The 21,179-nt window shown below is 41.1% G+C and overlaps 1 protein-coding gene across 5 annotated transcripts in view; it reads left to right on the top strand.

Moving 5' to 3' along the window:
* The window catches only part of DOCK4 (dedicator of cytokinesis 4), a 434,026-nt gene that overhangs the window by 389,468 nt on the left and 23,379 nt on the right, over window positions 1-21,179 (top strand). For all 5 annotated transcript variants that reach the window (XM_043589284.1, XM_043589283.1, XM_043589286.1 and 2 more), the window contains 6 exons: window positions 4,103-4,251; window positions 6,227-6,313; window positions 8,092-8,196; window positions 13,564-13,705; window positions 15,348-15,514; window positions 18,152-18,238. In XM_043589284.1, the coding sequence (XP_043445219.1) occupies window positions 4,103-4,251; window positions 6,227-6,313; window positions 8,092-8,196; window positions 13,564-13,705; window positions 15,348-15,514; window positions 18,152-18,238 (737 nt within the window). The remainder of the gene's footprint in view (window positions 1-4,102; window positions 4,252-6,226; window positions 6,314-8,091; window positions 8,197-13,563; window positions 13,706-15,347; window positions 15,515-18,151; window positions 18,239-21,179) is intronic.

Genomic DNA, 21,179 nt, shown 5'->3' with positions numbered 1-21,179 from the left:
TTATTAGCTATGAAAACCACCCAGTGGACTTGTTTTAAAGTCCATTTAAAAAAGAAATGAGGGAGGGAACTGAGGACAAGCTTTTCCAGCTATGTACTAGACATAGTTTGGTTCTCCAAAACAGAGTCCAGATCTGATTCTATTTTAGAAATGGGAAAATTGTTTTTCTTTAATTTGTTCACTCAACTTGCAGGTTTTATGTTCCCCGAAGTCATAAGAAGTCCTTTCCCCATGCAACATTTTATTCATCACTTCTCTGTGTTCATTTTTGTGTATCCTTGAAGAAAGTGAAAATAATGGGAAAACTTTTCTAACTTTTCTCTTTGTAAGATTCTGTTGAAATGGCCTAACCCTTTGCAGCCTTTTGTGACCATACTCTCCATTCCTAATTCATATCTAGTTTTCTCTTATGTTTTTTTGTCACATATGGTTGTCCTCACTGTATATTTGTCAAGGGGATGGCCCCTGTTTAATTATGCAGTGATGCCTTTTGTTCAAAATTATAAATACGTTTTAAAAGATAGCTGGAAATTTTAGATGTGATTCATTCTTCCCTCTTCAATGCATGATACTGTCTTCTAAAGATGCAGAAGAATAACTATACAACATATTACAATAAAACATCTACAGTTTGCTAATGTGTTTAAAATCAGCCTCAGTAGTCTCCTGTGTTGCTTACGCCTCAAAGGTATATACGTTTTCTTTCATGAAAATTTTCTATAGCTTCCTTTACACACACCATTTACCCCAGATAGACATCATCATTTTCCTGAATCAGATTCCGAAACAGGTGTAATTTATTTTCACTTCTTTCCATGTCACCATTCAGTCATTTGTCAGCCTCTCCTGATGGCTTGCCAAACCTGCATGTATTCCAGGACTTCCCAGTGGCATACCCACACCTGATTTTCTCCCCATGCCCTGGACTGCCCCAGGGCAAGCATGATTTGGAAAGCAATTTAGGGACTAAAAAGCCATCATTGCCCACCCCTCCCCTGCTTTTAATTTTTTTTTTATTGTGATAAAATGTAGGTAACATAAAATTTACCATCTTTTTTAAAATAATTTTTTAAATGTTTTATTGTATTTGAGAGAGAGACAGACAGAGAGTGAGTTGGGGAGGGGCAGAGAGAGAGGGGGGCAGACAGAGGATCCAAAGCAGGCTCTGCACTGACAGCAGTGAGCTCGTTGTGGGGCTTGAAGTCGCAAACCACAAGATCATGACCTAAGCCGAGGTTAGATGCTGAACCGACTGAGTCACTCAGGCGCCCCTAAAATTTTCCATCTTAACCATTTTGAAGTTTACAATCCAGTGGCATTAAGTATATTCCCATCTTTGTGCTGCCATCACCATTCTCTATCTCCAGACCTTTTTTGTTTGCACACACGGACACTTTGTAACCATTAAATAACTTCCATTTTCCCCCCCGCACCCCCTCCTCCCCCAGTCCCTGGCATCCACCATTCAACTTTCCATCTCTATGAATTTGACCTTCATTGCCCTTTAAGTCACTCCCCATGGGCAGCTGAAAAGCTTCAACTGCGGGAACGGGTTCACTCGGTCCTTCTCATCCTTTTCACTATAAAAGGATTAATTGCAAGGATATTTTTTGAATGCTCAGGTATTGGGGAGACACAAAAGAAATTTGAGAGACAAAGTGATAATTCCTGAGCTGTATATTAAGAGAAAATAGGAGTTATTCACCAGTGCAGGGGAAGACCTTGAAGGAATAGTCTGTGAGGGACTGCAGGCGTCAGTCCATGTGGCCAGTGAAGGGAACCATGGATGGTTGACATGATAGGAGCAAAGTGTGTAGACAGAGGAACAAAGACACTCATAGGGCTTTCTTAGGTGCTTGGCGTTTATTATAAGGATAGGTGGGTGATTAAAGATGAGGAAATCATCTCAGGAAGTCTCAGAGAAAATTAGAAAGCTATTCAGATACAGCACAGATCTGACAATCATTATTATTATCATTCTTGTCCCATAAAAAAGCAGTCTTCCGTGGCAACCTACATTGTGGTGATTCAGCTGTTTCTGCGTCTGCCAGTTAACCCACACCCTTTAGCTGGTGCTCTCTCTGTCCGTGTCACATTCAACTTCCACAAGAATGTGGCCAGTGGTTAACAGAAGGTACCTCCATTCCTGTTTGGACAGCTTTCTTGTATGAGCTGACAGTTGGGTCAAGGGGCTCCAACCATGAAGGCTGGAGGCTTCCCAGGAGAAACAGTGGCAAGTTCCTTCTTACTTGTACTATGTGGAGGGACAATGGGAGATGTGAGCTGAGAGGCTGGGAGGGACCAGATCATGGCCAGCCTCCTCTGTGGCTTTCCGAGGCATACATTTATTGTTAGCTACTGACAGTTACTGGCTACTATGTATCAGGGGAACCATGTGATCCTTCCCCTTAAAAAATCATATTGATAACCGTGTGCAAACTGGACAGAGAGGAATGTGATTCTTCGTTAGTCAGGAAAGCTTCTGCAGTCACCCCTGAAAGCCAGGAGACTGAGGTCACCAAAGATAATTAAAAAGAAAAAATGCCAGAGCCTATGCCTCACAGGACTTCCACATGTAAGAGGCAAAAGAAAAGTGATAGGGACCCAAGCCTTCCTTATTACAACTACATTTTACAAACTGAGATGGCCAAGTCATAGTAGTAAGACCAAATGCTACTTTAGAGCTTTATGTGTAGTTACTCTTCAGGCAAATCAGTGAAGACCAATAATGACTATTGATACTGTGTTAAAAGTTACTATTACATCTTTTAAGAAACATACGGGGGTGGTAATTAAATTAATAACATAAAGGTTTGTCCATTTTATTCAATTTAATAAATGAATTGGCTATTACAACGTTAGAGGGAAAGAATAGTTATTGTGGTCCTTTGCCAGTGACAGTGGAACCCCATCTGTTTGGTCATATTTAAGACTCATGAAGAGACCTGCAGAATGGCAAGTATTCTATTAAGTGCACTACCTGTCAACTGTTCTGAAGCCTACAGGTCACCGTTTTCATGTGTGTATACAGAATATCACCCTTTACATGTTTTTTTCAAGAAATCCCATATCTGGGGCGCCTGGGTGGCGCAGTCGGTTAAGCGTCCGACTTCAGCCAGGTCACGATCTCTCGGTCCGTGAGTTCGAGCCCCGCGTCAGGCTCTGGGCTGATGGCTCGGAGCCTGGAGCCTGTTTCCAATTCTGTGTCTCCCTCTCTCTCTGCCCCTCCCCCGTTCATGCTCTGTCTCTCTCTGTCCCAAAAATAAAATAAACGTTGAAAAAAAAATTAAAAAAAAAAAAGAAAGAAATCCCATATCAAACATGTAATGTCTTCAGTAGCCATTACTGAAGATGTGTGGGGCCAACTGGGGGTCATACCATATAACACATAACAGTCCTCTCTCTCTGTCTCTCTTATGTCTCTCTCTGTCTCTAGCTCTCTTTCACACACACACACACACACACACACACACACACACACACTTCATACTAACACTTCTGCCCTTTCTAATCCCTCTTCTGTTGCTTGATTTTTTTTCTTCTTCTTTGCACTTAGCTCCTCTCTGGCTTCTTTGCCCTAAATTCTGCCAACACCCTGACCCTACCCCTGAACTCCATTTTCAAATTTTAAAGCCTTCTGTTATCAAGAAGAATTGAGTTACCATTTGTTGTTTCCTAAGCATGCCCTTTGAAAGATGCCCATGGTCTCACCCCAAGGGATTTGCCAGCGAACTTCCTTAGCAATCAAAGGCATGTCTATTTCTTTGAACCATCTCCAATAAGATTTTCTTAACCATTTTTATTAAGCCAGCAGCATACAGGCATTGCAGAAAAAAGGAGGGATAGGAAGAGAAGGCAAGAAAGAGAAAGAAAGAAGTGGGGGAAGGAATGAATACAGGGAGCCGAAAGAGGAAGTACAAATCTCTGATAATTCTATCTTCCAAGGGGAAGCCATCACCTTCTTTTGCATATATTCTGAACATTTTCTTCATTATCATGAAATTCAGAAAATATTTTTTCCATTTTGTTCTAAACCAGCCCCATTCAAGGGGAAGTTATTTGGGGCCCTGTCTCAATCATTGCCTTCCCACTTGACTTGCAGAGGCTGCCTATACTCTCCTGTTATACGATGAGCTGTTGGAATGGTCTGACAGGCCCCTTCGGGAGTTCCTGACCTACCCCATGCAAACAGAATGGCAGCGCAAGGAACACCTGCATCTTGCCATCATCCAGAACTTTGACCGAGGCAAAGTAAGTAGCCCTACCCACCTGTGGCCTCACCCAACATGGTTGTGTTGCTGTCATGTTGCCTTTCATTTCTAGTTTTCTCTTTTTTTTTTTTAATTTTTTTTTTTTTTAATTTTTTTTTTCCAACGTTTATTTCTTTTTGGGACAGAGAGAGACAGAGCATGAACGGGGGTGGGGCAGAGAGAGAGGGAGACACAGAATCTGAAACAGGCTCCAGGCTCCGAGCCATCAGCCCAGAGCCTGACGCGGGGCTCGAACTCAGGGACCGCGAGATCGTGACCTGGCTGAAGTCGGACGCTTAACCGACTGCGCCACCCAGGCGCCCCATCATTTCTAGTTTTCTGATGCCCACGTCCTCAAGCCAGGCACCCTCAAATTTTAATATGCATTGAAAACACCCAAGAGTTTGTTAACATGCAGTTTGTTAAGATTTCCAGGTCCCACCTCTAGACATTCTGATTAGGTATGTCTGGCCTGGGGCAGGGGATTTTGTAACTTTGACAAGGACTCAAGGAGATTCCAATGTGTACGAATTTGGGGCCATGCTTTGAGAAACACTGATCTGGAGGTTTTGACACCCAGGTATTTTATTCTCTAAAAAAACATGTTACCGCCCCTCACCTGCCTTCCCAAATTGGTATGTGTTCTGCCCCATCCCACTTGTTTTGTTTAAAGAATTTTACGGCCTCCCATTGTATACTTAGAGATGCCATGGGGTCCTGAAAAACCTCACTGACCTAATGATGTCCTTTAGCACATCACCTCACTCCACCCCGTCTCCCTCTTCAAGGGCTTGCAGTACCCTTTAAAAAACACTTATGAATCTGACCACAGTTGTTTACTGACTTGAACATTTGGATGCTTTGGTGATACATGTCTTAGATTTAAATCTATCTTCCAAATTGCCAAGGTTAAGCAGAAGACTAAAACACGGCTGTCATTCTTGTACAAAATATAATTGCATAATTTCATGCAAGGGAATTGCCTATCTTCCTATATCTTCTCTTTCCTATCTTCCTTTATTATTTATCTAAATATACTGACATATCATTTGTTACATTAATAGCAAGGAAATGCCTTTGTATCCTCCTTCGGTGGAGTTTCCATCTGTAGGATAAGCTGTTATAAAATCTCTGTCTTCTTATCTTGGCCCTTCCAAGGGGTTTGTGCTAGATGTGGCATTACAGACTGTGGCCCCTGGGTCAGATGGCTCACTGCCTATTTCTGTACCATCCACATTCTAAGAATTGCTTTTACATTTTTAAGTGTTTGAAAAGTACCATAAGAAAAGGAATATCTGACAGGTGAAAATTACATGAAATTCACATTTCAGTGTCCATAGATGATTGCTTTATTAGAACACAGGCTTATTCATTGTGGCTGCTTTCGTGCTTTAACAGTGGAGTTGAGTAGTTGTGACAAAGACTCTATGGCCCACAAAGCCTGAATTATTTACTGTCTGGCCTTTTGCTGAAAGTTTGCTGACACTTGGGCTAGACGAAAGAATTTTTGCTTTTCTGCTGGAAATTAACCAGCTGGGTTAGATCCTCACAATTTACAAGTGCAATTGAGCCAAGCAAGGAATCCAGCTTGCCAGCTGTGGATAATTGGGCCTTAGGGGTCAGTAGTAATTCCCTCCTTAGCATGGAGGGCCTATTTATTCATCTACTTGGCCATTGTGGAACTGTAGTTATTTCAAGATGATGACTCTGAAATGACACCAGAAAATGATTCTGCACCATATGTTAGTGCCTGTTCTGGTGGATCATATTTTCTTACTTCCTAAAGAGTTTTAATAATTTGCATGTTAATTGCATGCTGTTTTCAAGCTTAAAGTTGCAGTGATACTATTAAAGGTAAGTTATAAAGATTAAGAAGTAAGGCTGGATGATCTGAAAGCAGTTACACCTTGACCTCTGGGTAGAAATAAGTAAATGTTGTGGGATCACGAGCATTTATATCATGTATTTGTCCACAGTGTTGGGAGAATGGCATCATCTTGTGCCGGAAGATTGCAGAGCAGTACGAGAGTTACTATGACTACAGAAACCTGAGCAAGATGAGGGTAAGGTGCCCGGATGCATCCTAACCAGGCTATGGCATCCTTTTTTGATTAGCTTTCCAGTATCCTTCTATGAAATTAACTTTGTGATCATCTCGACATGTCTTGCAGAAAGCTTTTTTAAGTCTTTCCTCTGAAACATACTCAGCTATTTATACAGAGAAATAGCAAATGCTTTTGATTAGTGCACAAAAGTGAGCCCTTGATCCATGCACAAACATCAGGTCTGAAATATACAATCAAATCCATGATTAATTCTTTTAGTTTACTGACGAAAATCTCCACACTGTTCAAGAGCTTCTCACTTGTACACAGATCTCTGTAACAATATACAATTGTTAGTCCCATAATCTGCACAGCAAAACAGTAGAAATGGCTAGCTAACCCATTTGTACATATTTGAGGGCTAAATTGTATAGGTGTCCACTCTAGCCTCAGCAATATGTTTTATTTGCTACACCTAAACCAAGGTCTTAGTACCCAAGAGCCCAAGGAGTTCAATATTCTGTGTCCCTGAACGAAATGTTTTGTCCCTTCTGTTCTTTTCCGATTCACACAGGCCCCTCTTGCACTGTTAAATCCTTATTCTTCAGAGTCATGAGTGTTTTGTGTCATCTTGTAACACCTCAGCTCTTCAGGGTTTCTAAAATGGGAAGCAGATTATGATGTTCCCTTTTAATTCTGAGGTAGCAGTTGAAGAGATGATATTGTAAACCTTTAACAGCCTGCAAAATCCCATACCCCACAAGTAACTCACTCAACCTGCAGAAACCGGCCCTGTACTACTGGTGTAGTATTTCATGTCAGTAGTTCATCACTATTTCTCCTAACATGAAGACCAAAGAGAAAAAACCTTGTTTTAACTTCAGTCCATCATGCTGGCTGGCTCTGGCAGGCACTGCAGTTTGATAGAAAAACGTCGCTGTGCTTCTCTTGGCATACTGTCCCTGTAACAGAAGCGAGGTTACAATGTTTACCCAGGAGAGCCCTTGGGTATCATAGTCACTAAGATTTTTATAAACCCAAAGCATTACACTTCATGCCAACTGCTCTTTGGGGTGCTGTTACTGGGGGGCAGAGGGAGGGGGGAAGTTTTCAAGTGCAATATTAGTCTTTCTCTATAAACCCTGGGGATGATAATATCATGGAAGGAAAACTATAAGCTTTATGTGCTTCATAGTTCCAACATTGTCAGAGACACACTTAAGAGCTTTCAGCCCAGACAGCACTTTGCACTATGGGTCTCCTTTGGTTTGGTTTATCCCTGTCCAACCTGTGCAAGGTTGCACCTTCCAAATGTCCTGAATTACTGTGACCAAGGAGAACCAGATCCACAGGTGAGTACATCCAGCGTGAGAGTTCTCCAGGAAGGTTTGGCCTCTAGTAGTTCATTTTTTTTTTAATTCATGTCACTTGTTATTTAATTGTGAAGATAATATTTTCTTGATGGACCTTGTGCTTAGAAATTATTTTCTCTGGTGAGAACATGTAATAATATTTGATTCTTAAAAGCAGGGTCAGAAAACTATAGCCTATGGGCCTTGCACAACTGAGGAGTTGTGATAGACCATATGGCCTGCAAAGCCTAGAATATTTATTCTCTGTCCATTTACAGCATAAGTTTGCTGATCCCTGCCTTAAAGCATAAAAAGGGAGTGACATCTTCGTTTCTGCAAACTATAGTGAAGTTCTCCTTTATATAGAAGAAACACCCTCTTTTATAAACAAGTGGAGCTGAAAGATGAGATAAAATTATTAGAACCTCTCCTTTGCTTTGCTAGATGATGGAAGCCTCTTTGTATGACAAAATCATGGACCAGCAACGTCTTGAACCAGAGTTCTTCAGAGTTGGATTTTATGGGAAAAAATTTCCATTTTTCTTAAGAGTAAGTTAATACACTATTTAATTTGCTTTTATACTTCCAATATAGATACCCCAGTCAAGAAAATCAAGATGTTAATGACATTTTGTCCTTTTAGGACCATAATATCAAGAGATTCTTGTTTAACTTTTTAGTTTGTAGACAGTGTACTAAATCTAGACTACCTAGTTTTGAATAATTCACCAAATTATCAAACATTTCTTTGACTTTTCATCCTAAATTTCTAAGATGACTATATTTTATGAGTAGTCTTTGCTAATTATAGTTGTTCCCCTGTGTGATTGACATTTACTGCTCTGTTCAGTCTGTGATTTCCACGTAGCTTGCACTAGAGAAAAATGGTGGGGCACTGCAGATGACCATAAACCCTGTAGTCCTATGTCCTCTAGAAACTCCCTCCAGAATAATGGGAAGAGCCCAGTTACCGCTTTTGTGAAAAGGGTAAATGTCACTCAACCAAGAGATCCCATTTATTGCTAGGATAAACTCTTTCCACCAAGGAAAATCTTCCAGATATTCCAAGGTACCTAGTGGATCATAAAATATTTGACTCTATTCTTACCATGGTTCACATTGTGCCAAGTTGTATCTTACGTGCTTGAAGACTTATTTAATACTTGAGTGCGTAACATATACTCACTTACATAAAAACATTGGTTGGGAGAGGAAAGGTTCCTCCCTCAGGCAACTGAGAAGTATCTGGAATAATTTGTAGATTGAGTGAATTCATTACAAACTTTAAATCCTCGTATACAAATACTTTGGTATTTGTGTTGCCCTGAATCTTGCTTTAACTACCAGCACATATGAATGAACATAGGATAGGGGTACTTGAAGGATAATGGAGAGGAGAAAGAATGGATTTCATTGTTTGCTTAATAATCATTAACTTATCTGCCTTTTATAATCAGAGTTTTATATGTATTTATTTATTCATTTACTTATATATAAAGTTTATATATATACATAGACACCAAATAGAGATATAGGTATAGATTCCAAAATATCCAAGCACCATAGGCAAAAATTCATCTTAGTATTACATGGAACAAACACGGAAATGACAGGTTGATTGAAATGACCAATTATTTTGGTGCCACGCAGACGCAAGTAAAATCTCCTTGTCGGGTTCAAAAGGAACCAACGTGATAGTGTACGTGGTCCAAAGGCTGACTCTGCAGATGGACCTACGGGCAGAGGAAAGCTTGATTCTGGGTCAAAAACAGAGACAGGTTTAGAATACTTCCTGACTTTGAAAGACTGTTTTAAAGGTGGACATACTAAGCACAGGACTGTGATCAGCACCCCGCTGCCAAGTGCAGGTAGCCCGGATCCAGGTAGTGAGCGGAAGTGTGGACATTCTAGAATTGTGAGCAGTGCAGGGGCTGGAGACCCCACAGGAGGGTCCAGACATGACTCTGGTGCCACAGACCCCCTTCTTCTCTCAGCTCAAAATCAAGTGAAGTAAAAGATTACATTTTCTTCCACATCTTACTCAGGGCTAATCAATCCATTACATACAGTGGGTACAGAGTTTACAGATCATAATATTTTAGATGGCCTTCAAAAGTGTTTTCATTTCTTTTAAAGATCAGAAGGGAAAAATGACCTGTTTTCATGGAAGAAAATGTTATATATTAAATTGTATATTATACATTAGATTATTAGGTATATATTTGTCATCATACCAAATCAGTCTCTCAGTATGATTTTTGATACTGTTTTATAGAGAAAGAGGCCCACAAAAGTCATATTGTGACCCTGAACAAATTCTGAGTGCAGGTAGCAAGTACACTCAATGTGTATCTAGTAAATAAAACTGTGATAAATAAAAGCGTAAAGTTTAAAAAAAAATAGGAGTAGTTTAGGAGCCACAATTTTAAAAGGACTTTAGCAAATTAGAATACTGAATTGGCTAATAGAATAAATTTTGTTAGGAAGTTAATTAGAATAAATCAACCTATGTTATTAGTCTTTTCAAAACAGCTTTTCTTGGAGCACCTGGGTGGCTCAGTCACTTGAGCACAGGTCATGATCTCACAGGTCGTGAGTTCAAGCCCCACATCGGGCTCTGTGCTGACAGCTCAGAGCCAGGAGCCTGTTTTGGATTCTGTGTCTCCCTCTCTCTCTACCACTTGCCCACTTGTACTCTTGTGTCTGTCTCTCAAAAATAAATAAGGACTTTTAAAAAAAATTTTTTTTTTAAAAACAAAACAAAAAAACAGGTTTTCTTGGTATAGATGGTATTTTCTTCAAAATGAAAGAGAAGGGTTACCTTCTATTGGTTTCTAAAAGGCACCACACCCTTCAGAATCATGGGGCTGGACCTCTTTTTAGGAAATCAGATTCCAGTCTGTCCTTCAATTTAAAAACATGCAAACTTCAACATTAAAAATTTCCTCTTTATGGGGGTGCCTGGGTGGCTCAGTTGGTTAAGCATCCAACTTTGGCTCATGTCATGATCTCATGGTTCATGAGTTTGAGCCCTGCGTCGGGCTCTGTGCTGACAGCACGGAGCCTGGAGCCTACTTTGGATTCTGTGTCTCCCTGTCTCTCTACCCCTCTCTCACTCATGGTCTGTCTGTCTGTCTTTCTCTCTCTCTCTCCCTCTCAAAAATAAATAAACATTAAAAAATTTTTTTACATAAATAAAAATTTCCTCTTTGTGATCATTTTCAATATAATTTTTCAAGTTGAAATAAGTTAATACATTTATATAAGTGTACAATTTAAGTAGTTTTTACCCTCTTTGAAAATGGGTTCTTTATTGACAATTTCTTTATGCACAGAATATCTCTGCATAGTGATTTGGAAAGAATAACTGAGATCAAGGATGAGAGAGACATTTGCTTTTCATTGTATGTCCTGTACTGTTTGGGATTTTTTTTCCTTTTTTTTTTAACCATTGGTGTGTATTTCCTTTTCAAAAGAAAAAAGACAATGAAAAAAAAATTTTTTTTAAGTATTAACAAAGGTAACCTAGCAATTCGACTCCTGGGTATATACTCAAGAGAAAATATATGTCTACACAAAGACCTATACACAAATGTTCATAGCAGCATTATTCATTATCGCATAAAAGTGGAAGCAGCCCAAACGTCCATTAGCCTATAGATAGAAAAACATACGGTATATTCATACAATGGAATATTGAGCAGTAAGAAGGGAATAAAGTACTGTTACAAGGTACAAAGTGGTTCAGCCACTTTGTAGCATATATTAAGTAGAAGAAGCCAGTCACAAAACACTACATGTTGTATGATTCCATTTATATGAAAGTCCAGAATAGGCAAATCCACAGAAACAGAAAGCAGATTAGTGGTTGCCAGGGGCTGGGGTGGGGGATAGGGGTGCAGGGGCAGAGGAAACAAGGAGTGACTGCTAATAGATATGAGTTTCTCTACAAGGTAATGAAAATGTTCTCAAATTCAACAGTGGTGATAGTTGCTCTGTGCATATACTAAAAACCTTCAAAAGGGTGTATTTTATGGTATGTGAACTATATCTCAAAGCTGTGATGAAAAAAGTATTGATCGGAGAAATGTTTAATTCTTTTTTATTTCCTGACAACTCCAATATCAGATGCCAAGTTTATTTTTATTTCAGAATGACTTTTTAACACCATTAAATGATTATATGCTTAGAATAACCCCTGATTTTACAACCTGCTCTAAGATTTAAGCATTGCTTTAAAAATGTTGCAGTTATTAGAACAGTCAGATACTTACTTTGGGACTTCTGTAATATGCAGGAATATATATCATATATATAGTCTTATTTTATCAAGCAAATTTATTATCTTTTGAATAGAATTAAAAAAAATAGTATCAGAAAGTATACTTTGTTTTATCTAGAAAGTTTTAAATATGGGATTGTTAGTGCAGGGGGGGGAGGGAGGGTCCTGATTTCTAGGTAGTCTGTCTTAGCCTGTATTACCAAAGGATTGTAATTTATTTGGAGGTTTGTGAAGAATTGTGGCAGGTTTTCAGAGCCCATTCCCTGCTCTTTTTTCTGTTTGCCTCCACCTGCCTTTTCTCAGCTGCAACCCTGAGCCCCCTGCCCCTGCCCTCTGGTTTCTGACTTCCTCCAGGTGACTCAGAGTTCTTCCTTAGGGCATTTTGTGTAATTATAAGAACCTCTGAGAACCTTGGGCCTTAGCTCCCCAAGACCATGAACCACGCTCTCTTTCTCTTAAAGATCTTCAGGGCATGTCACCTACAACCTTTCATGGTCCCCATAGCTGCTAGGAGTTTTTTCTGGATGTGTCAGCCATGTTCAGTGGAGACAGAGCTCAGGCCTTGGTCTCACACCTGAGTTTGAATGTAATACACATGGCCAAAGTACATAAAGATCTTGATCCGTGGTTCCCAATTATAAAATGGCGCAGGATGTGGGAATGACCCCCTCACATTTGTTGGGGTTAAATAAGATACATGCAGAGTACCTAGTCAGTCACTGTTTTCAACAGTTGTAACTTCATTATTATTCACCTGTCAAGAAGAGTTCCCTCATATCTAACCTGACTTCAAAGGTGCTTTCCAAAAACCTGCCCATCTTTCCAGCTCTTTAGACTACCTCAGGGATAATCTTTACCATTTTTTGCCTGAATGAGAGACAGTCCCAGCCCACAGAGTGCTTCTATATCTTGTAAAAGAAAACAAACAAAAAACAAAACAAAACAAAATAACGTCCAACATTTAGCAAGGCCCTAAAAATCCTAAGTCTTATCTTGGGCCAGTTAACAAGACTCTCGGCTACAGGAAGCCAAGCCCAGTTTGTTACGGCAGGGAAGTTTCCCATTCCGGCCCTGCTGAGAGCAGGAATACAGACGGTGATAGTCTTCCTTTTTTCCATGTAGGAATCCAGTGTTGAGGATCCGGTGTTGATCTCTGTGGGCTTTATAAAAAAAAAAATGCATTAACGCGCATTTTTGGAGATTGCATTTACTTTCTTTTCCTCCAAATTGAGAATTCACCCACCAAACTCTGATATCCAGCTTATCAAAAAAAAAAAAAAATCTTTAACACATGTGCTCATTAGCATTCAGAGAGAACATGATTGCTTTGTTTTATACTTCGGTGCTCTGAGAATCAGATGCCTCTTTGCACCTCATGCACACAAGCTTGGCACATACTACTGAGTCTTATCAAAAGCAGTAGAAAGTGAAGCTCATGCTCCTTGCCCTGCATTTTTCATATCTGGGCAAATTTTTCAGACTGTGTCAGTGTTTTGGATTTGTTGTTGTTGTGACAGTCTATTGATGTGAGGCATATGCTCCCTTACTGCCAGTGCCCTATTTTTTGGCTTCTCTCTGTAATTAATGCACTTGATTATATGGCTCTAATTTCTTTTTTTTTATTTCTCCTGCAGAATAAGGAGTTTGTGTGTCGAGGGCATGACTACGAAAGGCTGGAGGCCTTCCAACAGAGAATGCTGAATGAGTTCCCCCACGCCATCGCCATGCAGCACGCCAACCAGCCTGATGAGACCATCTTCCAGGCAGAAGCTCAATGTATCCACACCTAGGAGGGGCTGCAGTGAGTGCAGTTAGAGCCGCTGGCCGTTAGCCGCAGCGCATTTTCGTGCAAGGCTGTTCAGCCTCTGGCCCCCTCTGCCATAGCCATGTTCTCACTCTCCCTCCTTCTCATCACCTTGATGTCAGCTTAGCTCCTTCTGAACAGAATGTTCTGGTTATTATCACAATGTCAGTTGAAAGGAAATCCCTTAAGGATTCTGGTAAAGAATTTTTTCCTTTCAATTAAACTTTTCTGTGTCTCAAACCTGCTTTTAAAGCTCCTTTTAGTGATCTCCCTTAGAATAATTTTCCTCCAACATATCCTGTGGAAACTGCTTCAGTTCGAGGAAATGATAGTGTTATATTTACTGGCACATATCATTCACCCCCTTTTCCTGTGATACTTTTATTCTGGAAGGAAGGAAACAAGGTACCTTAGTGTCTTTGGGGGAACTCTTAGCCATGGCATCCTGGACAGCCTTTAGTGATGGCTGTGTAATTGAAACTCCCATTGTCTAAATACAAGCAATCCAGGGGCTCCTGGGTGGCGCAGTCGGTTAAGCGTCCGACTTCAGCCAGGTCACGATCTCGCGGTCCGTGAGTTCGAGCCCCGCGTCAGGCTCTGGGCTGATGGCTCGGAGCCTGGAGCCTGTTTCCGATTCTGTGTCTCCCTCTCTCTCTGCCCCTCCCCCATTCATGCTCTGTCTCTCTCTGTCCCAAAAATAAATAAAAAATGTTGAAAAAAAAATTTAAATACAAGCAATCCAAATGAAATTACACAGGCATTAGAGACAAAGGGAATTCACCCCAGCACTCCTATGTGATGGCTTCTGTCTTCCTGAAACTTATGTTCATAAAAAACACGAGAAACTCCCACTGATAATTATGGATACCATTTCAAAGTAGAAAATAAAATGCAATAGAAGCAAGAAATTCCATAAGGGAAAAGATTTTGCTGTCCTTCTTAGGATGAAAAGAGAAGAAGGTGTAAAACATACAAGCAAATATGATACCCCTCTAATGTAATTTTTTAAATATCAACTACACCAATAACACTCTGCTTATCAGTAGAAGATTTGGGAGAGTGATAGCTTAAGTGTGGGAAGGCTGGAGACACGGAGCATCACACAGGTAAATATAAATCACTGTCACAACGGGTTCCTGTCTTTGGTCATGGTTGCATGGGTATTTATACATTATTATACAAACAAATTAAGAGGGGACATGCATAGACTAAGGATAAGAGTGTCTCTTAAACAAGGATTACAGTTAATGTAATTCTAAGTACCTAAGATCCAAGCCATAGCCACTCACCCCCACCAAAAAAAAAAAAAAAAAAAGAAAGAAAGAAAGAAAGAAAACAAACAAATCAGTGATAAATAAATTCACAAGTTATAGACATTTTAAACAGATACTTTGTCAGAATCACCTACCTAAAACTAGTTCAAGGCCTGCTGTTTGAGAAATGATTTGTTGTCAACTGAGTTCTTGGCACCTTCCTAGCAATTTTTAAAATGATTTCGAACCAATGGAAACACCAGATTGTTACCCATCCTCTTCTCTCTGCCACATCTCAGCTCAAGCCAGATTTCCACCGAGTTTGCCAAGTTGGGTTTCCTCCTTGACTTTTTAATCCTAGATTTACAGATATATGCTGTTACTCCCATTCCGGAGAGCCAGGAGGTCCTGCAGAGAGAGGGTGTTCCAGACAACATCAAAAGTTTCTATAAAGTGAATCATATCTGGAAATTCCGCTATGACAGACCATTTCACAAGGGCACCAAAGATAAAGAGAATGAATTCAAGGTATCGTGCAGTTCTATTACATGTGGTTTCCTGTGAGAATCTTGGGACAAGCCGCTCGATAAATATTTACTCAGAATAGAGTCAGGTGATAGAACCAGAAGGGAGGAGAAATCATTTAGTCTTGTTGATCTCAAATTCTTCTGTGTATCAGATTGAGTCAGAAATCGGAGTCAGGAATCCTGACTCGGTAGGTCTGAGAGGAAGCCCTGGAAGCAGCTTTTTTTGTGACCGTGCCGGTCGTCCTCAGACCAGCCTCGGAGATGTCATGATTGAGCTCAGCCCTCTCATTCATTCATACGGAACCAACTGTGGGGACCTCAGAATATTTGTTCTGAGATACCACAGACCACAGTGAGTGAAGAATGCTTAATCAATAGGGGAAAAGAAGATTCGGAGACTGGGAGCAGCAGAAAATTTCTGTGTGATCTTCTGCTTTTTCTTGTTAGAATGATGTGTCATTAGGACTTGTGAGAAGACACAGGATAAAAGCAAACCATAGACTCCTTGCATGTGCCAGTCCGTTGTGAGTAGTTGCAATATGCCTTACCATCCAGAGCTCCCTCTGGCTGTCTCTCAGCTCCACAGGGGAAAAGGGCAGGATGGTCCCACAGACACATTATAGTCTCCTCTTTCCTTGACACTGACAAGGCAAGACCAGATAGATCTCTGTTAGTCACTATTTCCCCCCATACAAAGAATGCAAAACAAACCTATTATTGTGGGTTATTTGGCTTGGCTTCTTTCATCACAGAGTGTCTCTTTAAGCTGGGAAACATTCTCCTGATACTGTTAGCAATGACTGTCTGATGTTAATTCCCCTTGTGGCCTCTGCCTAAGTGCCAGTTCTCAGTGTGCCCAGCAGTAGCTTCAGGAATTAGGCATGGCCATTCTGCAGTGTTATGATGACCCTCAACACAGCCGTCCTCTGTGCAAAGAGGTCTGATGGCTTAAATATCAAGGCAAAGAAACTATGGGAAGACAGAACTGGGAGGTTCCTGAAAAGATCCATGAGCATTTTCTAGTCCTTTTGGATACTTCAATTTTTGTTAGCGTCTCCCCAAACCAATTAGTGATCGTTGGTTTATGCTATGGTTTTCACTGCAGTTGTTTACACTGAACAAGTCAGAGATCCACTGGAGTCAGGCAGCTGACTTGCTCAGAGTCACGTTCTCATTACCCATACACCCTACACCTTCTGGTATCTTCTCCTTTGCATTTTCTGCTGCACCACCTTTCCTCATGGCTATCACTTTAAGTATTTATCCGTGGTATAGCAGTCCTCCTAGAAAATGATGATAAATCTGGCTCCTGCTTCCTGTGCCGACAGCCCTTGGCATCTGGCTCCAAACTGCCCCTCCGGAAGCCTCATCTGCGCCACAGCCCGCCCACTCACCCTCCTCTCAGCTCCCACAACATTGAACTTCTCTTCTTCATCTCCTGCCATGCCCTTTTCGCAAGCAATCGGGGCCTCAGCGCAGGCTGCTTCCTGCTGCCTGCAGCGCTCCCCCCACTTCCTCCGCCTGGCAAACTCCTACTCACTCTTCAGCATTCCACTCACGTGTCACCTCCTCTGAAAAGTGCTGTCCTCCTCCCACAGAATGAGGTGCCTGCCTCCTTCCTTCTGCTTCCCCCAGCACTTCCAGCATGCCTTTCTCTTTGCCCTGAGCCCTTCCATACCTGCTTACCTCCTTGTCACCACCAGAAGGCTTCCAGCCACTGTCACAGGGACTCTGCCCAGTCGGTTTCAGTAGATCTTGGCTGACACGAAGAAATCCTCCTGTTTTTTGTTGTTGTTGAATACGTGGCATTCTTGCAGGGATTTTGTAAAGTATATCATTCTCTTGAGAATATACTTTGTTTAAATAAGAAAAGTGAGGCATGGGTACAGAAACATGGTTGACGAAGGTGAAATCTGTCATCCAACAGCTGCTCTTATCAAGGCGGCCATGCCTTCATGTGTCATGGGGATGCTCTTCCTGACCAGGGGAAGCCTCCGCTCTTTAAATACAGATCCTCTTGGGTGGTGGCAGTTCAAACGTGCATGAGGAAGTGTGGCACGGTGAGGAAGTCAGAAGTTCTAGTAGGTGGGGTCTGTGCTGGCTCTACAGGTGACTAGAATATACCTCTGAGCAGGTCACGTTGCCTCCTTGATGCTTAGCGTCTTCATCTTTAAAATAGAAAGATGGAGCTGCATGATTCCTCCTGGGCCTTTCCTCCTTTGGGATGTTGTTATTCTGATCCTGTGTTGACTAGCTGATACTATTACCCCTTCCAGATAGAAATGACAAGCCCCAGGACCTGAAGGAGTGAAGAGAGTTTAAATTGGAATTTGAAAGAAATTGCAAAGGAAATAATGGGATGGCCTGTTACTCCAGTTTAAGCTTGTTGTCTGAAGTAGATCACTTATTGCACACAGGAAAAAGTGTCAACATAGAATGGAATTATTAACCTAGCTTCAGCTATACCTTACATGGTAACTTCTTGAGTGTGAAGGGATTGCCCACGTGCTAGAATGAATACTAAGGAAAAGCTTCCAGAAATCAGCAAACCTGACCAAATTGATGGCAAACATTAGTCATAGCTCAGTAACTAGAAAGAAGGGACACTTGGGGATTTAATTTGTTTTGTATTCCGTAGAGTCTCTGGGTGGAGAGAACATCATTATACTTGGTGCAGAGTTTACCTGGAATTTCCCGCTGGTTTGAAGTGGAAAAGCGTGAAGTGGTAAGGATCAGAGCTTATTCTCAAGTACTTTCCCATCACAGTTGCTCACTGGGAGTCCCGCATATGTCAGTTGCTTCTGCTGTTGACTCCAAGTCCATGGAAGCACATGTAAGTTAGTGAATGTTTATGGTATTGACCGCTGTGACCAAGGCTTTAGGGGAACATTACTGTTTTCCTAATCTGGACGGTTGGAGGGATTCTCCAAAAAAATAACTACGACTGCAGCATGTAAACAACTCAGGCCCTCGAGTTAGGGGAGCTGGTATTTGAACTACTGCAGGCTAGTGGGGAGGGGTTCTCTACCTTATCTTATTTAATCACCAGACCCAATCTATGAGGTATGTATTTCTACTCCTATTTTTACAAGAAGTTAAAAGCCTTTGCCAGAGGTCTCATGTTAAGATGCTGGAAAAGGATAGACTCAAGCCCAGATATTCCTGCCTCAAAAGCCAGTTACATCCAACTCTTTTAGCTCAGTTTCCTTACAGGCAGCCTGAGGCTAGTACGGAGCCCCAGCACTGTATCTGACGCACCGGAAGTCCGTGCTGTTACCTTTGGCAGTAGAACAGAGGCTGCTGAATTGGTCTCACTGAGCAGTCCTGGATGAACACCAGCTAGAGACCCTTGGGTGTCATTATAGAACCTGGAAACTGCAGCACCCGGGTCCCCTTCAGGTTGTAAACCATGCCCCAGCTTCAGGCCCCAGTTCTGGGTGCTGACAGCAGCTACGTCCAGGGTGAAACCTCGCCCTGCTGCCCGTGCTGTTCTTCAGGCTGGCTGAGCCTTGATGGCAGCCCTGCACCCAAGCAGTGTCCCTTCTCCCTCCTTTGGGACGTCTGTCCTGGCTGAGGCCAGCCCTCTGGTGGCCGGAGTCCTCTAGCTGATAGAAGACGTGACAGTTGTGAAGACATCATTTAACCCCTTTCTTAGGTAACAGGCTCATTCAGTCACTGGGTAAATAAAAGCAGCTTTTGCCCAAATGGTCTTCCAAGAATGCCTCGTCCTGCCTGATATCTCACTAAGCATTGAAACCACTCAGCTTATCATGCTCATTGAAGCTAAGGATGTAGTGGCATTTTCCTTTTACAGTGCTAAAAATTTCATATGGCTTCCTAGACAAATGGAACTCATTTTATCAGACTGCCTCACTGCTGTTGTATTCTTGTAGGTTCTGAGTCCAGGGTCCCCACTGATGTACCTTGGTGCCCTCCACAGAAGAGGAGAGGTCGCCCAACAGTGTCAGAAAGTCTTAGCCTTATGCTTCCCGCTGAATAGCATGGGCCCAACCCACATCGCTGTTCTTAGTCATCTACCCTGCATTAATGATTCAGAGAGCCATTTCAGCTACTTACTACCCAGAGTGTTAAATTCTCTGAGGTCTCACCAGTGGCCCTAACCTTTGAAGTATTACCCCCTCACACACACACACACACACACACACACACACACACACACTACTCATAGAAAATACCCTGCTGATAATGATTAAAGAAGCATTACTAAGCACAACCTTTCAAACATCAGCTGCTTACTTTATTAGAATATATAATCTTACATTCTGTCAAACAGAACAAATTTAATTGGGCTACTTTGTTCTCTGAACACAGCCCACTCATGACAACCTTATGTCTTTCTCTTGTTCCCACTGCCTGGTATGTCCTCACCCTCTATTAAAGTTGCTGGTTTACTACTTTACTTTAATTCATAGTGTATGAGGCCCTTGAGATCAGAGGCAGTAGGTACTAAATACATATATGCCAACCTGAACTGAAATTCCTTATGTACGTTGTCAAAATCTGAAAGATTCTGAAAAACCAAAAGGTGTTGTCATAAGTTCAGCTCCAAAACTCAATTGGGAATAAACCTAACCTGATCTGCTGTTAGGACCATTTACGATCTTTATTTCACATAGTATGAATATTCATATGTTTTACTCCAGAAATATTAAGGCATTGGTTAAAAATAATCTTCCCGGACCCTGCTTGAGGGTTACGTAATAAACTCTCTGTGCCTTATATTATGTTTCTAAAATCTGAAATTTTCTGAATTGTGAACCATCTGGTGCCAAAGGTTTCTGATGGGATTGTGGGCCTTTATTCTCTAACCCATAGCCCCAGAGTTTATTATCCCATTCTTGCAAAGATAGCAAAGGCTTCGAAGTACTGTTTTCTCAGTAATTGTTTTTATTGTTTTGAGAACAAATAAAAAAATAGGTACTTTCCCCCATTAATAAGTAAGCTCATTTAAAAATTTTTAAACAAGATAAACCACAAAAGAAATTTGTGATGACTTTTTAAACTCCAACTAAAGATAATATTTTCACATCTCACATTATATCCATCAGAAAATCACGTGGCTCTCCTTTCAAAATATATGCGGAATCCAGCCACTCTTCACCAGCCCCTACTCATAGCGCCATCTAGTGTCTGATTTCTGCAGTAGTGTCTTAAGTGGTCACATGCTTCTACCCTAACCCCTTGCAGTCACTTCTGTGTACAGCATCCGGTGTCCCTTTTAAATTTAAGTTGTATCATACAAAAATAAATACATAACAAACCTGATGTACCCATCATTTTACTTAAACATCTGTCAAAAAGGCCAATTTTGTCTCATCAGCTCCATCTTCTTTTACACTGGATTCTTTTGAAGTAAATGTGACATCATATCATCTCATCTATAAATAATTCAGTATGTATATTAACAAAAAAACATAACCACAATAACGAAAAAACATAACCACAATATCATACATTATCCCGTCTTAAAAAATGAACAGTAATTCCTTGACGTAAAATAACCAGCGTTTACACTTCACCAAGAGTCTGTTTCTTTTATGAGTTTTTGTTTATTTGTTGTCTTTTGTTGTTCGAATTCAGATCCACATCAGGGCCATACATCGCACTTGGCTGAAATGTCTCCTAAGGTCTCTTTTGATTTATAG

Source organism: Prionailurus bengalensis, chromosome A2 (assembly GCF_016509475.1).
Source record: "Prionailurus bengalensis isolate Pbe53 chromosome A2, Fcat_Pben_1.1_paternal_pri, whole genome shotgun sequence".
NCBI classification, from domain to species: domain Eukaryota; kingdom Metazoa; phylum Chordata; class Mammalia; order Carnivora; family Felidae; genus Prionailurus; species Prionailurus bengalensis.
Note: the sequence above shows the minus strand (reverse complement) of the source record. Positions and strands in the feature narration are given on the sequence as shown.